General features: G+C 48.7%; 1 protein-coding gene across 9 annotated transcripts; it reads right to left on the bottom strand.

The window, feature by feature from the left end:
* Window positions 1–1978: 1978 nt before the first annotated feature.
* CUNH19orf47 (chromosome unknown C19orf47 homolog) lies at window positions 1979–23083 on the bottom strand. Of its 9 annotated transcripts, none has more exons than XM_087209252.1 (11): window positions 22927–23082; window positions 19924–20040; window positions 17710–17761; window positions 14223–14310; window positions 14001–14115; window positions 13313–13394; window positions 11137–11274; window positions 10211–10363; window positions 8331–8401; window positions 7442–7796; window positions 1979–6786 (listed from the first exon to the last, which is right to left on the bottom strand). In XM_087209252.1, the coding sequence occupies exons 2-11, from the start codon at window positions 19966–19968 to the stop codon at window positions 6689–6691; spliced, it is 1197 nt and encodes a 398-aa protein (XP_087065378.1). In that variant the 5' UTR covers window positions 19969–20040; window positions 22927–23082; the 3' UTR covers window positions 1979–6688. The 9 variants fall into 9 exon arrangements, with proteins under 9 accessions (XP_087065378.1, XP_021107344.2, XP_012924515.1 ...); XM_021251685.2 differs by having other exon boundaries at window positions 10211–10360; XM_013069061.3 differs by having other exon boundaries at window positions 1979–7796; window positions 22927–23083.
* Between the last annotated feature and the right edge of the window lie 9 nt (window positions 23084–23092).

Below are 23092 nucleotides of genomic sequence, written 5' to 3'. Positions count from 1 at the left end.
AGTGCAGTCTGTCTTCACTCCTCAGTGTTGGGGGTGGGTTGTCATAGGGTGGGGAGGTGGTAAAGCTCTGATATGGTGCATGTTAATGCTTGGATGGACTTTGAAAACATTGAGCTAAGTAACAGCCTGACAAGAAAGTTCACATAGATAAATAGATAAAGTACATGTGGCATTTATACACAATGGAGTACTATTCTGCCCTAAAAAGATAAACTTGAAGCATGTGTAGGTAAATAGATGCCCCTCAAGACCATAATGTTAGGTGAAATAAATCAAGACATACAAGTTCAAATATCACATGAGTTCTCTTACATGAGAAACCTGAAATAGAACTAAAGAGCAAAATAAAGGATAGAAAGTATGGAGATTTTTTTTTTCCAAATTTGAAAGGGAAGAAGAAATGGAGGGGGAGGAAGGAAAAAATATTTTTTAAAAGAATGAAGAAAAAATGGGAATAGAGGTTTTTTGAATGAGAGGGAGACAGGAGGGGAAGGGGACACAGAAGACTTAAGATGTGTTATGTATATGTACAAACTGCCCACAATAAATGTAATCATTATGTGCTGCAAACACGTACTAATAAAAATACAGAATAAAAATTTTTCTTTTTTTTTTTTTTTTTGGTATCAGGGATCAAACTTGGGTCCTTGCACTTGTGCAGCAGGCGGCGAAACCACTGAGCTAAATCCCCAGCGCCAGAATAAAAAATTTTCTAAAAAAAAGAGCACGCTACTGTGGCTCCCCTCAGGGTAGCTCACCCTGCTTTCTCCAAGGTGTTTGTTTATCTTGCTTTCTCTCTTTTACTCGGCCCAAGCTCACTCTGCAGAGCCGGTTTTTCCCACATTCTTCACTTTTACTTTCTTAAATAAACTTTGCCACTGCTTTTTGCTCATTTCGTTCAATACTTTGAGAAGAAAAAAAAGATCACATGTGATTCCATTTATATGAAATGTCCAGAAGAAGCAAATGTAGAGAGATGCAAAACACATTAATGATTGTCCAGGGCTGAGGGAAGGAGGCAAGGATGGAGGATGTGGGGAACAATGCCTTAGGGGTGCAGGATTTCTTTTTGGGTAAAAAAAAATGCTGTAAAATTGACCACAGTGACGATGCCCACTCTGAATAACTAAAAGCCACTGAATATGCACTGTATGTGGGGGAATCATCAGGTCTGTGAATTAGACTTCAACACAGTTGTTAAAAACTCTTAATTCCAGGGGCCAGAGATTTAGCTCAGTGGTTTCGCCATCTGCTGCGCAAGTACAAGGACGTGAGTTCGATCCCCGGTACCCCCCCCCCCCCCCCGCCGCCAAAAAAACTCTTGGTTCGATCCCTGGTACCAAAAAAACCAAAACAACAAAAACAAAAAACTCTTGATGAAAGAGCAAAGTGAACAACGATTATACTGCATTGTAAACCAACCGAGTGGGAAAATATAGTTATACTTGTAAATATAGCAAATATTTCTGGAAGGACTCATAAAATCCCAGGAACACTGATCTGATCTCCTTTGGAGAAGGGAACCTGGTGACTGACTCAGAACAGGAGAACTACTTTTTTTTCTTTGTTTTGTTTTTGAGACAAGGTCTCACTCTAGTTCAGGCTGGCCTTGAGCACACTATGTAGTCCAGGCTGGCCTCAAACTGGTGGCAATACTCCTGCCTCTGCCTCCTGAGTGCTGGAATTACAGGTATCCACCGCCATGCCCAGCAAGCATTATTTTGTAATTAAGAGACACAGGGCCAGGGATTTAGTTCAGTGGTGCCAATGCCTGCCTTGCAAGCACAAAGTCCTGAGTTCAATCCTCGGTACCCCACCCAAAAAAAGATACCTTCAAGAGCATGAAGAGTAACAATGAACACCCGTGGCTACCACCTGGCTTTCAAAGTCATTACTGGGGTGCCAGGCATTTAGCTCAGTGGTTCCGCCGCTGGCCTCGAAAGCACAAGGCCCTGAGTTCGATCTCCGGTACAAAAACAAAAAACAAAACAAAGTTTTACTGGAAATCTTCATGCGCCACTTTCCAGTCATGACACACCAGACCCCTTGAGGTAACCACTCGCCTGCATTTGGAGTTTACCATTCCCGTGCTTTTTACACATTTGCTATATTTTAAGGATCCCTCATTAATATGCATTATTTTGCGTATTTTAAAACTACACATATTCTTCTGCAGTTTTTTTTTCACTCAATGTTCTGGTTTATCATGTTGATAATGTGCAACTTTAGTTCATTTCTCCTGATGTACAATATTCCACAGCCAGTATACAGTATAATATACCCAATATCGATGTCCAATTTTCCAATGGTCACAATGCAACCTCTCATTCCACACGCCCTTCTCACCTTGAAACATGGACGTCCCACTCGCTGACAGGTGAAGTCTGTGACCTCTCCCTTGAGTGGGTCAGTGACAGTGGCAGTAGTGAACCAATGGGATCCCCAATGCTGTTAGAGGTTAGAGCCGGGCATGATGGTGCCCACCTCTATTCCCAGCACTCTGGAGGCTGAGGCAGGAGGATCGCTGCAAGTTCAAGGTCAGCCTGGGCTGTATAGTGAGTTCAAGGCCAGCCCGAACTGCTGTCTCCCACAGATGGGATCTTAGGGTTGTTTTCAGGTCTGTGCAGTTACACACAGCGCTTCTCTGAGCATGCTTGTGCACACTTGTGTGCGCATGCGCAAGAGTGTGTGTGTGTGTGTGTGGGTGTTGTGCATCCCAACGCGGGGAATGCTGGTATGGCGAGTATGCCAACTTCGACTTTTAGCAGTCACCACATTGTTTTCCAAAGTTGCTACAACTTATGTTCCGTTAGCAGTGTGTATATTCCACCAGCGACGGCACCAAAGCTCCCTGACCCTGGAGATATAAAGTATTTGCCAGTCTGAGTATAGAACGGTCCTACTATATACTTTCTTGAACCTTTGAATTTTGAACTGTTTGAATGAATTAATCCAATATAACCATGTAGACTAAATTAGAGCTTTTGTTTTAAAGATGCTTTATATATTGGAGTTCCATATTAAGATTTCGTTTTTTTATAAAGGAAGTGTTAGTCAAGTAACAAAATCCTCTTACCTCAATCTTAGTCTTTTCTTTTTTCCCCCATTGCTTGGAACCAGAACTCAGGGCCTCGAGAATGCAAAGTATGTGCTCTGAACTACACCCCCAACCCAAGACCTCCTACCTTGTTTCTCTCTCTCTGATTGGGGTGTGTGTGTGTGTTGATGGGGATTAAACCATGGCTATATCCCCAACCCCTCCTTTTTTTATTTTTCATTTTGAGACAGAATCTTGCTAAGTTGCTAACTTGCAACCCTCATGTCTCAGCCTCCCATGGTGGCATGTACCACCACACCTGGCCAAGATCTTGGTTTCTAATACTATTTTGCAAAAGGAACCAGGCTTCTTGAAGAAACAGCTGATTCTAGGACTGTGGAAATACACAAGATGAGCTGGAGATTCATGTAGTGTCAGAAGGGATGGATGTACTAAAAAACACACAGGGCATGATGGTGTAATCCTAGCACTCGGGAGGCTGAGGCAGGAGGATCACCATGAGTTCAAGGCCAGCCTGGACTACATAGTGAGGCCGTGTCTCAAAACAAAAAGATTTGACAACATAAATGTAATATGGTGTATCCTGGATGGGATCCCGGAACAGAAAGAGACATTAGATAAAATTAAGGCATTCTGAACAAACTGTGGACTTTAGTTAATACTAATGAGTCATATTGGTTCACTAATGGTAACAAGCATATACCAGGTGAGATGTTAATCATAGGGAAAATTGGGTGTGAGGTACATGGTAACTCTCTGTACTTCCTTTCTGTTGTTGCTGTTTTTTTTTTTTTTTGAACTTGCAGTGATCCTCCTGCCTCTGCCTCCCAAGTGCTGAGATTACAAGCATGCACCACCATGCCTGGCTTAAAAATAAAGAGGTTTTGATGGCGATTTTTCCCTGGACTGGACACTGAAACCAGAGCCTTGAATATGTCAGCCAAGAGCTCTACCACTGAGCTACATCCTCAGCCCCTTTTATTTTGAGATAAGGTCTCACTAAGTTTCCCAAGCTGCCCTCCAATTTACAATCCTCCTGCCTCAGCCTCCTGAGTAGCTGGGATTATAGGCATGCACCACAATGCCCACCAATTTTGTTGTTGGAGGTCTGTGGAGCTCCACTTTGGAGTTTGTAAAGCAGGCGATGGTCAGGATAGGAAAATGTGTGCTCCCTCTGGGACCCTGTGAGGACTTCATAGGTGAGTCTGGAGGGGGAACATTTACCCAATGGGCTCAGATCCCCAAAGGGAGGTTGGGGTTGCTTCGGCTCAGCTTCTGCCCCATCTCAGCACCATGGGCCTCAGGGCACTGGAGGGAGGAAGCTCAGGATTGGCCTGGCCCGACTGCCTGCCACAGGTACCACAGGTTCCCATCTTGTTTTAGCATCTACTGGTGTGAGCTACCGGAGGAGGTGACTCCACCCCAAGAGCACAGCCCACACAGAATGGCTCCACCAGGATGCCTCCGGTCAGCTCTGCTATGCACAGCACCAGCCCTGGGCTCTCTGTGGCTCCAGCACCTCATGCAGATGAGAATAAGAAGTTACCCTCAGGAACCAACAAGTCTGCTAGCTTAGCCAGGCATTTATTCAGTGCTTCCTGGTACCGAGGTGGTGGCCAAGGTTAGCTCTCAGCATCTCCTGGCCCGATTCCTCCACTGGTCTCCAAACAGGAATCCAACTGCTTCTTACTCCTTTTTGAAATGGACTAGTCACTGTTTAATGTCACCTAACAAATGCCAATGATCTTGGGGAGAGTCTAGTTCAGATCTGCTATTGTGCACTATCAGTATTTGCACTTAAAGGATGTCATTGGACAGGGCGTGGTGGCACAAGCCTCTAATCCCAGGACTCAAGAAGCTGAGGCAGGAGGATCACAAGTTCAAGTCCAGCCTGGGCAATTTAGCAAAGACCCTATCTCAAAAAATCCAGAAGCGGGCCGGGGATTTAGCTTAGTGGTTCTGCCGCCTGCCTCACAAGCGCAAGGACCCAAGTTTGATCCCCGGTACCAAAAAAAAAAAAAATCCAGAAGAAAGCCAGGCATGGTAGCACACACCTATAATCCCGGCACTAGGAAGGCTGAGGCAGGAAGATTGCCTCGAGTTCAAGGATAGCCTGAGCTACATAGTGAGTTCAAAGCCAACCTGAATTGTGTAGTGAGACCCTGTCTCAAGAAACAAAAACAAAAACAAAACAAAACCCAGAAGGAGGGAAGGAAGGACCATCAGTCATGAAGTTCTTTAAATTCACACTCAAATCAGTCCCACCTGTAAAGGTCATTCACTGCGGCACTACTTACAGTAGCAAGAGATCAGAGACAACCTGAATTTCCTTCAAAAAAGAGACTAGTTAGATACATGAGGCTGTTGATATCAGCTCACTTGTATGTGTGCACTGCTCCTTCTGCCACCTCACGCGCGTATGCATTACACACACATCTCTGGGAGCTTTATGCAGAAAGTGGCAGGATGGGCCATGACTCCAAGACCCCAGGCATCTTAAGGGTGAGAATGCCTCCTAGGAAAAGTCCATCAGGGGGGTCACCCATCAGTGGGGTGATGGTCACACACACATAGATAACTCCACAGAATCCAAAACCACTGTCCTAGGACCTGCCTCTCCCCGCCACCAAAGGGCCACAATTCAAATCTGCAAGGGAGGAGACACAGTGTAGGGGTTAAAGGATGAGAATCCTGGGGTCGCCACCCTGAGCTCAAGGCCGGTCCTGCCACACGCCAGCTGGGAAAGACCTTCAGCAGCTTATGCTCTTCTTGGAGCCTCTGTAAAGACAGAGCTTACCAGCCGCAGTAAGTGAGCTATGTATGTTTGTCTCATTGTAGTTCCTATACACAGCAAATCACCATGTGCTCTTTTTTTTTTTTTTTTTTTTTGGTACCGGGGATCAAACTTGGGTCCTTGTGCTTGTGCAGCAGGTGGCAAAACAACTCGAAACAACTGAGCTAAATCCCCGGCAATGTGCTCTTGAATACAGTAACTGTGACCCACCCAGTTAGCCCTTCTGGCTGTTAAAATCCAGCCGGGGATTTAGCTCAGTGGTTCCAGCACCTGCCGTGCAAGCGCAAGGTGCCAAGTTCCCTCTCCCAGCCCTGGACTACCCCTCCCACCACAGGCTCCCCAGCTTCTAGAACCAGCCACACCTATAGGAAGCCACTCCCAAACCTGTGGAGCCCCCTGGTGGGAAAGCCACCCACAGGCAGTGGCAGAAATAGGAATCCACCAGGTAGGGTAGTAACAGAACACTGCAGCTTGTTGGGGGAAGGGCCTCACTGAACTGTGATGGTGCCCATTACTGCCCTCAAAGTGGGGCCACACACGTGCAGGAGCCCAACCAACCTGGGGACAGGCTCATCATCCCCGGGAACCCCTGCCTGAACTGTGCTCGGTAAGGAACCAGACCTGTGGCTTACCCTGAAGGAGGGGAGGGAAACAGTTTGGAAATCACAAAAATATATTAAAACAGTTGTTGTCTTCTCTCTCCAAACTGGCCTCCCTTCCCACTCCAGCATTCACCACAGACTTTCAGAGAAAAAGATGCCCAAGGCAGGAAAATGGAGGTGCCCCAGCTGCAGCCCAAGACTTGGGGATCCCTCCAGCCTGGGAGTGGAGGGCAGCTAACAGTCTCTACAGGCTCGACGCCACCGCCGACGAGGGGGCTGCTGGGAGGCCGGAGGTGCAGGAGGGTCGGGCAGGACACAGCGGACAGTCAGGCCTTGCCACAGGGACAGAAAAAGAAGAGAAATGAACAGGGTGAAGAGAGGAAAGAGTGATGTTACAGCAGCAGGGGAGGGACAGAGGAGTGAGGGAAGCCAGGGTGTAGGGAGCCAGGAGCCCCCAGGAGACTACCCCTCTGTGGCTGGAGAACAGGAAGCTGAGGAGCTGGCAGCAGATGCTGCTAAGAGGGAGAAAGGGGGCTGGGGGAGAGGAGAAGGGCACTGGGCCCTTGGGATAGGGAGAAAGTGGGTTCTGCCAAGGCCACGGCCAAAGAGCAGAGAACAGAGGGCAGGAGAGAAGGGAAATTCCCAGAGCAGGCAAGACCAGGCCACAGCGACCACCCAGACCAGGAAAACTGGTGCATGCCCAGAGGGCTTGGGCCCAGCGCCAACACCCAGAGGAGACAAGCAGTGCCATCCAGAGCTGGCAGGGAGGTGAGCAGGCCCTCCAGGCAGACTCAGATGGAGCCAGGAGCAGGGGGGGGCCCGCACCCTGCCCTCATGTGAGCTAGAAGGTCCTGCGGCCCAGTCTTTTGAACACGCTCACGGTGCCCGCATGGTCCATCTGGGCACCGAGGCCCTCACTGGAGCTGCTCCCCCGGGGCCCCACCAGAGTCCTCTTAATGGTGACCTTGACCTCAGCCGAAGACTTACTCTTGGTGCTTGTGACCTGGCTGTCCTGGGCCTCGGGAACAAGGGCAGCCTTGCCCAGTCTTTGGATGATGCTGACTTTGGACAGGGACTCCGGCTTCCTCTCCAGCCCAGGGCGGGAAGAAAGGGCAAGACGCCGCAGAGTTGGGGCAGCAGCTGGTGTAGCCTTAGCTGAGCTTGTGGCCTTAGCTTTGACAGTCAGTGCTGGCTGGGGACTGGCCTTGGCTGTGCCCCGTCCTAGCTTCTTCAGAACACCAGCGTATTGCAGGACAGAGCTACTGCTCTCATTGTCACTGTCCCATGCCAGATCCTCATCCATCTCTGGGGTGGCCCCCAGACGGCTGAAAACTCCTGTGGGCTGTGAAGGGCAGAGACAGGACAGGGAGTCATTTAGTCGCTCAACACCCTGCCTCCTCTGTGCTGTGATGAGATCCTACACAGTGATAAGAGCCACAGTGAGGGCGTATCAGGCTGGGGGAATCCCGGCAAAGCCAAGTCACCTCACAGGGATGATGGACACCCTGCAATGTGGCCCAGAGGGGAGGCTTTGGAGCAAGCTGCTGAGGTCAGTTTAGGACAGAATGGGTGGGAGAAACCCAGCAGAAATCACAGACTGGGGCCAGGGCTGGAAATCAGGGAACGGTCAGGATGCAAGCCACTAGTATAAAGAAGGGAACCGAGAGGGCCGAGAATTTAGCTCAGTGGTTTCGCCACCTGTTGCTCATGGGCAAGCACAAGGACCCAAGTTCGATCTCTGGTACCAAAAAACAAAAAGGGAACCGAGGCCTGAAAGGTGGGGAGGCTGCGGGGGCAAAATGCAGAGGTGTCAGGAACAACACCGGGACAGACAAGCATTTGGGAGAACTGAGTCACCCCACTCTTCCCATCTCACCTTGCTCCCTGTAGTCGTGTCGGCCTTGGTCTCGGCGCCAAGGCGGTCAAACACGGATGTCCTGTGCAGACCTGGGAAGGAAGTGAGGCCATCAGGGAGCCCCGGCCAAGCAGCTCCTGGGGCCCAGCCTAGGCTGCGCACCCTGCAGACGCCAAGGGAGAGGACACCAGTCGGCGCTGCTACCGCAGGGACAGCCCGTGCCACGTCACACTCTGCATCTCCCTGCGTGCTGGTAACAACCTTCTCCCACAGCACCTAGCCAGTGTCACCTGTGGCACAGCTCAACTGACACCCAGAATTTCTTGAACCTCAGTACAAGCTCATGAAATGCGTGTGGGTAATGCTTACCCGCTGCTTTCACTTTTGGGGTCATGGGCCTCTGAGGGAATATGATGAATGGCAGTGAGTCCACTTTCTAAATCATAACCTCAGTTCTCCACCAACAGAATGTTCATGGTGTAGAAATACTATGGAAATAAATGGCCATTTAAAAAGAATGAACCCAGCACTCAGGAGGCTGAGGCAGGAGGATCGTGAATTTGAGGCCACCCTGGGCTACATAGTGAGTTCAAAGCCAGCCTGGAAGACACATGAAGATCTTGTCAAACAAACAAAAAAACCTACATGTGGTATTATAAGAAGATCTTTTTTTGTGGGGGGTACCAGGTCAAACTCGGGATCTTGCGCTTACAAGGCAGGCAGCGGAACCACGGAGCTACATCCCTGGCCCAAATCTTAATAAGAAAGCTAGAAGAAGGGCCAGGGATGTAGCTCAGTGCTCAGTGGTGCTTGCCTGAGTTCAATTCCTGGTACTGCAAAAAAAAAAAAAAAAGCGCTATACAACAAAAAGGACGTGGTTTTTTATACAATGAGTCACTACTCTGCCATAAAGAAGGATGAGCTTCAGAAATTTATAGGTAAATGGATGGACCCTGAGACCGTAAATGAAATAAATCGGATACACATGTTTAAATACGGCATTGTTTCTCTGGTGTGAGAAACTGAAAGTGGAGGTAAGGATTGAAATGTATAATGGATGTTGGGAAATGGGAAGAAAGTGTTCAAATGGGAAGGGGAACAAGGAAAGAGGGAGAGAGAAAGGAAGGAAGTGATAAGAAGTGAAAATGGAAAAAATGGAAACAAAGCTTTTGTACATAGGGGAGGGGTTGGGAGAATGGGATAAAATAGAATTTATTAATTAAAACAAAAACAAAAAAAGATATATCATATACAGGTACAAATTCCATAAGATGAATGTGAGCATTATGTATATCTCAAATGTACCAATAAAATTAATTTTTAAAAATTAATAAAAGAAAAAAAAAGCTATAAGATAATACCCATAGGATGACGTCACTTGTGTTTAAAAAAGAAAAATGCTGCACTGAAATGGTTGAAACAGCCATGGGACACAGGAATGAGGGGAAAGAGTATGTTTTTACTGCATATGTTTCGCACCATCTGCAAGTTTTTCCAGAACAAACACAATCTTTTAAGGCGATCCTGCTGTATGAAGCCCATCCCTACAGTAAAACTGTCACAGGCCCTGGGTTTATCCTAAAACTCAACCAGATTCCTCTGCCTTATAGCAGCGATACCCACTTGGGGGCACTCATGTGCTACAGGCAGGCTATCCCTGGCTCCTCACCCTCACCCCTGGGCAAGAGGTGCTGGGGAGCCCGGTTCCATGAGCCACAGGATGATAGGGCAGAGGTGATGTGCTGCCCTCCTCTACAGCCACTGTCACTGACCCCTGGGCCCAAGGCTCCCAAGTCTGCCATTAGATCTGCTCCTCAGCCACCACCTATAGGGCGTGCCCAACGCTGTGCAATGCAGCAAAGTGGAGATGCAGTCTGTCCAGCCCATGGCCTGTATGGTACCTTTGGCCGCCTGCTGCTGCTCGAGGATCTTGCGGGTCCGGGGGGTGGTGCCCTTGGGCATGTTGATGATGTATTTCCCCTCCATCTCAGCAGTGACCCGGCGCCGCTTGGTGGGAACCTCCAGGCTCTCCTCCTCCCTATGGGCCAAGGCTGCTGGGGAGGAAGGCACAGAATCAGTGCCCTCCGGAATGAGTGTTCTCCCAGGCAGGGCCAGACACCAGGCAAAAGACACAGCCCTAGAGCTATGTGGTCCCTTACCTGCCCAAATACCTCCATCACCACCTACTGGGCCACCAAGGCACTCAGAGGCCTGGCAGTGACTGGGCCACAGGTGCCAGAATCCCCAAGCTTTGTGGTTCATGCCAGACCTGGAAGCTGCTGGCTGGTAAGAAGGTTCCAGAGCACCATCCAGGTGCTGCTTTTACACCTGTGCTCCCTGGTGCTGTTTGTTTTGGTAATCAAGCTGTATATAGTACTTCCCATTTGGGCACTGTACATAAGTAAATTCCACTTCAATTTATAAAACAGGAATCCCTTCAAATGTGTCAAAGGGTAAAAACCTGTCTGGCTGCTACAGGAGGCCGCAGGTTCTTTACCACTGACCCCAGGCATCAGACACAGTGCCGGGCATCAGTTGGGGCACAGTGTACATCTGTGACAAAAGCCTGAGCCACTGAGCAGGATGTGTGAAGCACTTGTGCCTCAGCCTGCCTGACCAGTTTGCTGCTGTCCTTGCAGTTGGGGCATCACTGTCCCATTCTAGAGATGCAGAAGCAAGGCCCACAGATGTGACTCAAGTCCAAACACTTTGTGCACCTTGTGGCCTTCAAAGCACCTAGTGAGGACATGGGAGCATGACCCCCAAATACCTTCTGCCAACCCACGTTCACACCAGCTCCTCCCACCACCTGCCCAGGTCCTCTCACCAGAGCCCTTGGCACTCTTTGCTGCCATCTTGTTGGACACAGTAATTGAGATCTTGGAGGTACTGGTGTCTGGCCGCCTTGGTGGAGTGCCGGGTGGGGAATCTCGGTTCAGGCTGTTGGTGATCATTCGGGAGGCAGCTGCAAAAAGAAAGAGGAGAGGCCAGTTAGGCAGGCTCTGGACAGAAGGTCTGGTCCAGCAGTCCCAGGCCCAGGATGGAGAAGCCAAGCACTGGACTAAAGGAGGAAGGGGTGGCCAGCCTTGTAGATGCACTGTCCTCATGGTGCAGGGACATAGAGGGGTTTTCCTCTTTCGGGAACCAGCCCATCCCCTCTGACATTCTGAACCACACTATGCTTTCCTTTTCTACACAGTCCTTAGCACTGCTTGGCAGGAGACTGTATTTATTGGTTTACTGGTGGATTCCCCCACAGAATGCAAGCTCCATGAGGAAGCAGGGTTTGTTTACTGCTGAATCCTTAGTGCCTAAAACCATTACTGCCCCTTCACAGGCCCCCGACAAATGTTTACTGAAACAACGGGCACCATCATTGAAACCACCAGCATCCCCAGTAGGACCCACTGCAAACCAACCCTACAGACAAGGAAACCAAGCTGAGCAAAGTAGATCCAGCTCTAGTTGGACTGGCACAAGAGAGAAGTAGCCTCCCTCTGGGGATGGCAGGCATCTCTGGCAGCCAGGCTCCTGTGGAGAGGAGGGACGGCCCGGGGTGTGCAGGTGGGAGCTGTGAGCATGGTGACTGGAAGGCCAGTCTAGAGTGGGGGAGATGGGTCTTATCTCACAGTAGTTGCTGCTAACAGTGGAGTGTAGGCTTTCCAGGACTTGAGGAAGCCCTGAAGGGAAAGGGAAGGGAATAATCTTCATGCTGCCACTGCTGTCTATATTTGGATGCTAGCTGGTCTTAGTGTCCATCTGTGAAAGCCACTGTGTCCAATCCCCATTCTGTATAACTTGCAGGACTACTGTAGAAATGAGCCCTGATTTGTTCAGCTTTCCTGCATCCATGCCTTTGGGTCAACCCTGCCCACACACATTCTATAGGCCTAGCCACAACACTTGCTCTGGTCAGTTAGATAAGAGCAAATACTGCTGGGCATGGTGGCACACATCTGTAATCCTAGCACTCTGGGAGGCTATGACAGCAGAGTTTGGGGGTAGCAAGTTAAGCAGCAAAGGGTAACATGTGTATGTTAAATATTAGAATTTTTTTTTTTTGGTACTGGGGATTGAACTCAGGTCTTTGCACTTGCGAGGCAGATGGCAGAACCACTGAGCTAAATCCCCGGCCCTAGAACTTTATTTTTAAAAAATTTAAAATTTCACAAATTCATTTATTTATCAAAATTCATTTGAAGATGTAGTTCTATGCAAAGGCCCTGGGTTCAATCTCTAGTACCACACAAAGGAAGGAAGAAAAGGAGGAAAGAAGGGAGGGAAGAGAGAAAAAGAACAAGATTATTCAGGCTGGGACTGCAGCTCAGTGGTAGTGTGTACTTAGTGTATATGAGGTCCTGGTTCAATCTTGAGCACTATGAAAAATAAATAAATAAAGCAAAATAAAATTTATTTCCATATTGATCAGTTGATGAAACCACTGTAACTGGAGGCTTGCAGGAAGTGAACTCTTTACTTCTCTTAGGCCAGTGGTGGCGAACCTATGGCACACGTGATATTTGTTTTTCTTTTAAAACAAAAGATGCTGGACGGGATTTAGCTCAGTGGTGCCATGCCACCTCGAAAGCGCAAGGTCCTGAGTTCGATCCCAGGTACCAAAGAGAAAAAAAAAAACAACAAAAGATGTTAATGTACGGGTTGTCTTTTCTAAACTACAACCTCAGTATTCAGGTTTTAACTGCAGTGTTGGCACTTGGTGATAAATGAGTGGGGTCTGGGTTGTAGTTTGGGCACTCGTCTGTAAATGGTTTACTGTCACTGCCCTAGGAGCAGGGTTCTGTGTTTACTGGGTCAGACCACCATGAACGAGAGTGGTCTGAAAGAGGAGCACAGACTACCCAGTGTATTTTTCTCCCTACCAAGCAGAGCTCGAGGGCTCTGCTTGTACTTCTGCAAACGACAGGAGAGAAGGGATGACCAGGTATGTCCCCTTTAGTGACAGTGTAGGAAAGGGGAAAGAGGCCTGAAGAGACAGGACTCACCACTAGGGGCGCCACGACGTAGCTCAGCCAGGAGGGGGCTGGAGCTGCAGGGCACAGATTCAGTGGCAGCTTTGCACATGTCCTGTAAAACACAGGCACCTACGTTAGCACCACAAAGCCAGGGATGGAGAGCTGAGCCACACTCCAAGGACCAGAGTGCACCTGCTAGAGAAAAGATGTGAAAACATTTCGCACCTGACCAGGAGAAGGTGTCACACACACCCACACTGGGGAACATTCCACAAAATATTCAACCAGTATTCTTTAGAACTGTCAAGACTGGGCTGCGGGTGTGGCTCAGAGGTAGAGCACTTGCCTAGCCTGCCCCTAGCTCCTGGGGCAGAGGGGGTCCTAGAGAGAAATGCTAATTACCACGACAAAGATGAGAACCCGTAATAATCACAGGAACTACAAAGAGTCTTTACCAGGCCCTACTTTAGGAAGTATACACTGTGCTAGCTTAATATTCACACCTATCCAAGATGTTTGCCACCTGCTTTTCATAGGCAGAGAAATAAGGCTCAGAGAGGTTAAACAATGGACCCTCTGTCACACCGCAAGGACCAAACGAGCCTCAGGACTAAAGTCCACCTGCCTTTGCTGCCAGGCCTCCTGCTGGCTATGTGGCTACATCCCACCCCCAGCCCCATGCTAAAGCAGGGACACAGGGCATGGGCAGAGCACCCACCTGGCGGTGTACCACCTTGGCGTGCTTGAGGATGGCAATGATGTCACCCACCACGGTCACACCCAGTTCGTTCATGATTTCCTTGTTGAGATCCAGGAGCATGCTCTTCTGGATCCTGCAGGGGATGGGGAGCAGTGAGGCCCCAAGTGGGCCATGGTGGGCAGCGCTGCCAGCTCCCCACCTCCCCTGCCCAAGCTCAGCCAGGCCCAGGGGCCACCTCACCTGTTATCCACAAACATCACAGCGTAATTCACAGCAGGTCCTGGGGGAATGCCGGCTTCCTTAAAGAACTGGATCCACTCGGAAGTGGCTGGGGGTTAAACAGGGCTCGTTACTCACGTCAGTCTCCTTAGAGAATAGAGCAGCAAAACTGCAACAGCAGTGGCTCCCACGAATCCAATGCTCATTGCCCACCAGGCACCATGCTGAGTGCTGGGCACAGTGGATGGAATGAAGCCCTCCTGACCGGAGAATTAAGCCACATTGAGATTTCCTGATCTGCCAATGAGGAAACTGAGGCAGGGAGGGCTTAGCTGCAGGGCACAATGCTAACAAGGCACACAGTCCCCCAACCCTGAACCTCCTTAACCAGTTGCCAGTCTCCACTCTCCGCACAGCTCCGCCCCGCCCTGGAGCTCGGATGGGACTCCAAGCACCTGGCCAGTGACAGATGTTGTGAGGAAACTGAGGATCTGGGTTCTCTGCCCCAGTCCCCATCAGGAGGATCAGGATCATGATCACAGAGCGGCAGCACACCCCCTTCTACCACAGGAGCAGCCACTCGTCAGAGAGAGGCACTGGAGGTACTAGCCCGGGCTTTGGCGCTTGGGTTCAAATCCCAGCTCTGCCATTTCCTGTCTGAGGGGCTTTGGACAAGTTAAGGCTCAGTGCTTTGGTTTCCTCCTTTGAAAATGTGGGGTCACACTGTACATCTGACACCCAGCACAGGTCAGGTCCTGTCCCAGACAGTGGGGATGTCGTAGGGCACAAGATGAAGTCCCTGCCCTCACAGAGGTGATGGTTGAAAGTTAACAGCACCAATGCCCTTGGGTCCCCCTGCAGACTCAGTGAGAGGCCATCCTCCACCCATGTCAACTATTACTGCTGCTCTTACTACAGCATCACTCAACAGAACTAGGCAGGGGTGCAGCTCAGCGGTATGGCATATGCTAAGCACACAGGAGACTCTGGGTGTGACCCTCAGTACCACCACCACCAAAGCCACAGAGCCACAACAGACCCTCTGTGAGGCTTCACTGCTTCCATATTTCCTTCCTGGCCCTTTGGGTGCCACCCTCAAACTGACCAAGGTCTGTCAGGCCAGGTGTCAGATAGGAGCAGTGATTCCAAGTTGAACACTTTCTTTTCTTTTCCTTCCTTCTTTCTTTCTCTCTCTCTCTTTCTTCTTTCTTTCTTTCTTTTTTTTTTTTTTTTTTTGAGACAGGGTCTTGCTATGTACCCCAGGTTGGCCCTGAAGTCTCTATGTAGCCCAGGCTGGCCTCAAACTCATGGTGATCCTCCTGCCTCAGCCTCCTGAGTGCTGGGATTACAGGCATGCACCACCGCAGCCTGGTTCTTTTTCACATTTTCACATCTCTGAGGAGTGCCATGGCTTCACTGGCAACTTCTTTTAACCTTCTCATGGTACGTAACAGTCAGGACACCTAACAATCTATGCCATTTTAGAGTGGAAAAAATTTGGTGTTACTTTGCTAATTTTCCTTTTAAGAGAACTGAGACTCTGAGTTGAAAAACAGACACCCTCGGGATCTGACATTTTCCAGAAGGCACACAGGGTTCGGGCAAGGGCTCATGGGCCACACCTCTCCCACGAAGGCCCAGCCCAGCCAGCAGCCTGATCGCCTCCTCAGCCCTGGGAAAGGGGGGCCATTCCCCTCACTTACACAGATACTGCCCACCTGCTGAGCCACAGGGCCCTGTGTTCCGTTAGCCAAGAGCAAGCACCTCTAAGTACCAAGGAGCACCGCACAGCAAGTCTATTTCTAGGGTCTGCTCAGAACACGCAAATGTAGAGAGGCAGAAAGCTGCTAGAGGTCAGGAGGAAAGAGGGAGAAAATTCGGGGGTTGGACCTCTTCTTGGAGAGTGATAAAAATGTTCTGAAATGGATTGTGGTGATGGTTACATAACTGAATATAGAATGTAAAAACCATAGAATTGTACATTTTAAAAAATACATGTCAATGAGTTGTATCTCAATTAAAATGTGATTAAGGACAGAAAGAGCACCATATAGGTTCACGAAAAAGAAACAGAAAGTCATTGTCCAAGGACCTTGGAGAGGCTTTACAAGGTAAAGGCATGGGCCAGTTAAACTGTCATAAGCCACAGCCTGTTAAAATGTAGCCCCACAGGGCCAGGGATTTAGCTCAGTGCTTCTGCCACCTGCCTTGCAAGTGCAAGGTCCCAAGTTTGATCCCCAGTACCAAAAAAAAAATGTAGCCCCACTTCAGAAATGTTACATTGTGCAACAATGTGTCTTAGAATCAGCACACACCAAGAGGAAGCACATAGTAGTCTTCACTGATAACCCCAGCACTCTAGGAGGCTGAGGCAGGAGGATTGCCATGAGTTGAAGGCCAGCCTGAACTACACAGCAGGACCTTGTCTCAAAAACAAACAAACGGGGGGGGGGGGGGATTAAGCTCAGTGGTTTCCCTGCCTGCTGCGCAAGTGCAAGGACCTGAGTTCAATCCCCAGTACCAAAAAAAAAAAAAAAAAAAAAAAAGAAATAAAACATTTCCAACAAACTAGAACCCCCTGGCTTCCCTCTGTCCCCACTACTCCTCCCTTCCCAAGGGCAGTTACCACTTTCTAAAAGAATGGATTCGTTTTTCCTGCTTCTGTGTTGAATAGAAATAGAATCATAAAGGATATACTCAGATGTTTGCTTTTTAATTACTCATAACAATGCAAATATGTCTTACATACTCTTCTTCTTTTTTTTTTTTTTTTTTGGTACCGGGGATTGAACTCGGGTCCTTGTGCTTGTGCAGCAGGCGGCGAAACCACTGAGCTAAATCCTCGGCCCATCTTACATACTCTTATGTAAGTATAATAAATCTCAATATTTTTCAAAGCTGCCCACTAGTCTATGTACCTTGGCAATACCAAAATACACAGCATAGAGAGAATTGGTGATAAGGCTCATGACAATCACAACAGTTAGCCAGGCATGAGAGAAGCTGAGGCAGGAGGATCCCTGTGAGTTCAAGGCCAGCCTGGGCTACATAGTGAATTCAAGGCCAGCCTGAACTGCATAGGGAGATCCTGTCTCAAACAAAACAAATAAAAACAAAAACAAAACATAATCACAACAGTTAGCATTTGCTGAGAACTATGCCCAAGATCTGACATACAATAAACTCCTTCATCCCAGGAGGTAGTAATATTATCTCCATTTCACAGGTGAGTAAACCAAAGTTCTGAGAGGCCAGGTGGGAGATGTGCCAGACTTCACAACCCAAGTTCTTCAGGGCTATACTTCGCACTCAGCAGCCCCGGATCCAAAGAAGGGTAAGGCAGCTTGAGCAGGCCCTGCCCTGCCCCCAGCCTGGTCAGAGTACAGCTGCTCCTGCCAGTGCTGGCCACCCTCCCCCACCCCCTCCCCCCTGGGATGTCTCCTCTCTCTAAGGCCGCATGTCAGAGAGGGCAACAGGAAAGGGACCATGCAGGGAAGGCCAGACTCACCCATAGTCACTGAGACCATCGTCTCTCTGTCCTTGACCTTGCTCCCCAGAGCCTGGAAAAGAAAATGAAGGAAGAGGGCCCATGAGTGGCCACCACCAAGTGCTCGTGTCCCTTTCTGCTGTGGCCTCTCTGCCTACCAGAGGAGCATTCCTGGGCTAGGGGCTCACCACCCAGGAATAGCTGAGCAGCTGGCAGGTCGTCAGCCCAGAACAGGACTGCCACCACAGCTATCTCGCCTGCCTGGGATGAGGCCCAGGAGCAGGAAATGTTCAGTCCCAATCCCACACACCCTGAAAAGTCTAGCAGAACAGAAAAAAGACACCTCCTGCCCAAGACTTCCCCTATAAATAACCATTCATTCATTCATTCAGACAATATTTACTGAGAACCCACTACACGTGAGAACTTAGGGATCCTGAGGGAGCAAAAACATGGACCTAGTATGCAGTTGGGCACAGGGCAGGGGAAACAGAGGAAACACACAGAACAATTCACAATATAGTTAACAGTGGCAGAAGCCATCAGTGTTGTGGCACAAACACGAGGGACCTGGGTGGGGAGGGGCGCAATTTCCAATAGGGTGATTGGAGAACACCTAAAGTGACATGGAGAAGCCAGGCATGGTGAAGCTTCATAGGACTCTGTGAGGCTGAGGCAGGAGGATCACCAGTTGGAGCCCAGCATAGGCAACTTGGCAACTCCCTAAGACTCTGCCTCAAAATAAAAAAGGGCTGGTATGTAGCTCAGAGTAAAGGCCCTGAATTCAATTCCTGGAAGAAAAAAAAAATGGAAAGTGGCTTGTGGCATGTAGAGACCTGAAGAAGGGAATGCAGTGAGCAGAGGTTTAACAGAGGAAGGGTATCCCAAAAGGGGCAGCAAGTCCAGACCCCTGAGCCGGGAGCTCCCAGGCCTCGTGTGCTGGAAGGACCGTGCCTGCAGGAGGGACAGGGTGTGTGTCTGAGGAGTGGCTGCAGCACAGTGAGTGAGGAGAGGAGTGGGAGCAGGCGTAGCAGAGAAGTGCAGCACCTGATCAGAAGGGACTCCAGAGAAGAAAGGGAAAACCAGCTTTCACTTAGACTAGCAGATCTTAGAGACTGAAGACAAGTTAGTACCAATGGGGACTTTCTCTGGACATGAATAGCAATGTTGAAAAGGAACTAAAAGAAGCCAGGTGTGGGGGTGCACACCTGTAATTCCAGCGCTTGGGGGGTGGGGCTGAGGCAGGAGGATTGATACCAGTTTGAGGCCAGCTGGGCTACATAGGAGACCCTGTCTCAAAAATAAATTAAAAAATAAATCACAACAAAAGAACTAAAGGAAAGGAATCTCACACCCATCTCAATGGTATAACTGAGTATGCGGCACTGGCAAGTCACTTCACCAGTTGGACCTTGGTACCCCATCGATGAATCAGGATGGTACAGACATCACCTTGGCAGACTGCTGTGAGACCGAGGTGAGCTCCTGTGGATAAAGGCTCAGAGACAGCGCTTGGTGCCTACTAAGGAGACCCATCGCCCAGGCCTCCTGCCCAACACTCCCTCTCCACCAGGTTCTCTATCTGCCTCCCAGTGTTATTTTGTTTTGTTTCATTTTCTGAGACAGGCTCTACTGGTAGCTATGTTGCCCAGGCTGATCTCAAACTCCTAGGCTCAAGTGATCCTCCTGCCTGTCTCCCAAGTAGCTGGGACTCCAGATGCATACCACTGCACCTGGTCTGTCTCCCAGTTTTGACTCAGGATGCCTGGAATGCCTATTTCCTGTTGTCCTCTGGGCAAGCTCTCCTTCCTCTGCTTGGCTGTCACCTGCTTTGTGAACTTTCTCTAAGTCCCACTCTGAGCCTCTCTCCTCAACCCTGGGTATTTCTTTTGTCTTTGTCTGACTTCTGGTGATCTCTGAATGATAAGCGCCACCATACACATCACTTACCCTGCACTTGACACTCTAGGGTCCATTTTCCCTTCTGGATTTTACTGCTGGACAAACACAATATGGCAGGAATCTCTCAAAGAGCAGGGCATGGAGAGAGCTTTAAAAGGCAGACAGAACAACTTACACGCCAAGCACTAACTGCGCCAAGCCCAGAGCCAAGTGCCATGCTGACACCTGACAACAGCCTCATGAGGGATGACTATTATTAGCCCCATTTTAATCAATAAAAACCTGACCCAGTGAGTAACAGTCATTTGTCAAACGTCACATCTAGCAACTGACCTTACTAGGATTCAAAAACAAGTTCTCCTTGATTCCGATGCCCATGGAGTTGCTCCTATTGAGTGTTCATATCATGTCAGGAACTGAGTATACACACATCTCATCCTCACAGCCAGCCTGGGAAAAAAGTAAGTGAGGAAAAAAAAGTTAAAAAACAAATGAGGGTGGCAGGTCCAAGATCACACAGCAAGTGACAGCAGGGCCAGGACTTGAACTCAAGTCAGCCCAATAGCTATGGTTGATACTGATTGCAGGATTTCTATGATCCAGGCGCTGTGGTCTGCCACTGAAAGGTCTCACTTAATGCTTACCAGAATCCTTTAAGTGTTGGTATTCTCTCACTGCTGCAGAATTCTTACTGTACTCAATTTCTTCTACCATCTTTCTCTCTTTTTGAGACAGTTTCCTTAGGTAGTTCAAATTGGCTTTGAACTAGTAGTGATCCTCCTGCCAGCCAAGTGCAGGAATTACAGGTGTGGGCCACCACACCCAACTCCTTTCTCTACTATTTTATTTTGTTTTGTTTTGAGACAGGGTCTCAATATGTAGTCAGGCTGGCTTTGAACTACGTGGCCCAGGCTGGCCTCAAACTCCCAGTGATCCTCCTGCCTCAGCCTCCCAAGTGCTGAGATTACAGACCTGATGTCTACCATTTTAAAATTCCATCTCCTGCTGGGGATGTACCTCAATGGCACCATGCCTGCCTGGCAAGCACAAGGTCCTGAGTTTGATTCCTAGTACCAAAAAAATAAAATAAAAGTCCATCTCTAGAGGTAACGATTCTAAATAGTTGAAAATTTTTTTACTTTATTAAGCTTATTGGTACAAATTAAATATACATAATGATCACATTCATCATAGGGAATTTATACTTGTACATGATATATCTTGATTCTTTTTTATTTAAATAATCAAGATTAATAAAATAGCAATTTATTGAAAGTTTGGGCCCGGCCTAGGCAACCAAGCAATTTAGTGAGACCCTGTTTCAAAACTAAAAAATAAGGGTGGAGTGTGGTGGTACACATCTGTAGTCCAGCACTCAGGAGGCTGAGTCAGGACGGTCAATGCAAGTTCTAGGCCAATCTGGGCTACACAGTGAGTTCAAGGCCAGCTTGAACTGCATAGCAAGATCCTGTCTCAAAAAACCAAAGGGAAAAAAAAAAAGAAGTAACACCCTCTGGCTTCAAATACTCTTGTCCACACCACTGTTCTTGCCACTTTCTGAAGGTGTTGTGTAAAATTCCTCTTTCATATCTTTATGAGATGTGATAAAAAAAAAAAAAAAATACACTGGGCTGGGGATTTAGCTCAGTGGTTCCAGCGCCTGCCTCGCAAGCTCAAGGACCCAAGTTCGATCCCCGGTACCAAAAAAAAAAAAGAAAAAGAAAAAAATACACTGAATGCTGCTGCCAGGTACCATCCAGTGAAAAGCAGGCTTGTAAAAACACTGTGATGTGCTGGGCATGGTGGCACACACCTGTAAGCCCAGTACTCAGGAGGCTGAGGCAGGAGGATTGCCATTGAGTTTGAGGCCAGCCTGGGCTACATAGTAAGTTCAAGGCCAGCCTGAACTATATAGTGAAACCTTGTCTCAAAATTAAAACAAAAACACTGTGATTTGTCTTCATCCACCTTAATCACCAGATCTGGCACCATGCAACTTCTGGCTCTTCCCCAAAGTCAAAATGACTATGAAAGGTTAAACATTTTCTATCAATTCAGGACATCAAAGTGGCCACAACAGTACAATTAAGGACACTCATGAAAAAAGACTTTCAGAACTGCTTCAGAAAGTGGCAAGTGAGCCGGGGATTTAGCTCAGTGGTTTCGCCGCCTGCTCTGCAAGCGCAAGGATGAGAGTTCAATTCCCGGTACCAAAAAAGAAAGAAAGTGGCAAGAACCATGGGACAAATGTATTTGAATCAAGGAGGAGGGTATTAAGGAGGATTAATGGGAATATTCCTTTTACTAGAATAATTTTTTTTTTTTTTTTACTGAGACAGGGTCTCACTATGTAGCTCAGGCTGGCCTCCAACTCACAGCAATCCTCCTGCTTCAGCCTTCCAAGTGCTTGGCTTTCAGGCATGTGCCACCCACAGACGGCAATTTTGAAAAATTTCAACATACACTATATTTTTTATCATACCCCATATAGTTTATCCCTTTTCCAATTTCCTTTCATTTACTGTTTACAGTTTAATATATTCTTTTTGTTTCCACTGTATTCTGCTTAAGTTTTCCTTCTTCTCAAGGCAACCAATGTTAATTTTCCATTAGGACAGCAAAGCAAATTTTCCCACTCGAATAATCTGAGGAAAATGCACATTTTCAAAAAAAAGAAAAAATTATATTACAAGACTTGGCAAAACTCGACCAAACAGTAAGTGGCAGGATGTCGATTTCCCTGCTCGGGCTGTTTTTCCGATTGTTGTTCCCGAGCTTTCTCCCTTCTGTACTTCCTTGGAGTTGACGGCTACAATAATGACTCTCGGAGTTTTTAACATTTTAGTTCCAATCTGTTGAGCCCTTGCGCTGCTACAGGCTTTACGTGTATGCTGCATCAGAATCCTTTCATCGAACCTATTAGCCTTCACTGGAAATGGGGGGGGGGGGGGAACGGAGGTCCAGAAGGTGAAGGCACAGGCCACGGCCGTACGGTGCAGCTGACACCTGGACCCAAACCCACTGGCCTCCAAGCCCAACAATCTCACTCCCGGCTCAATCATCGTCAGTGCTAACAATAATGGTCCAGAAACGAGGTGAGCACTAGGTGAAGGTGCTGAGCTAGGGGCTGGGACGTGCACTTCTCATTCAACCCATAAAGCGCATACACAGTCGGAACCTGACCCCCATTCTACAGAGGAGAAAACTGAGGCTCAGAGAAAGAAATCGCTTGTCTAGACCCCCAGAGCGGAGCCCAGGCTGTAACTCCAGAGCCTCGGACACCATCCATCCCCACCGCAGCCAGCCCGGTTCCACCACCCCCAGCCCGAGCCTCACCTGGCCCACCGAGCCCGCGCCCATTCGCGCCGCCCACCACCCTCCAGACGGCGCCAACTGTCAGACACTCCTCCCTCGCCCCGGATCCCCGCCCCGGAAGTTCCGTCTCAACGCCGGAAGCCGGTGGAGCCCGCCCACGGCCGCTCTAGCCCACCCGGCAGCCCCC

Source organism: Heterocephalus glaber, unplaced genomic scaffold, assembly GCF_053883595.1.
Source record: "Heterocephalus glaber isolate CG9 unplaced genomic scaffold, H.glaber_assembly_v1.0 deba00001002, whole genome shotgun sequence".
NCBI lineage: Eukaryota > Metazoa > Chordata > Mammalia > Rodentia > Bathyergidae > Heterocephalus > Heterocephalus glaber.
Note: the sequence above shows the minus strand (reverse complement) of the source record. Positions and strands in the feature narration are given on the sequence as shown.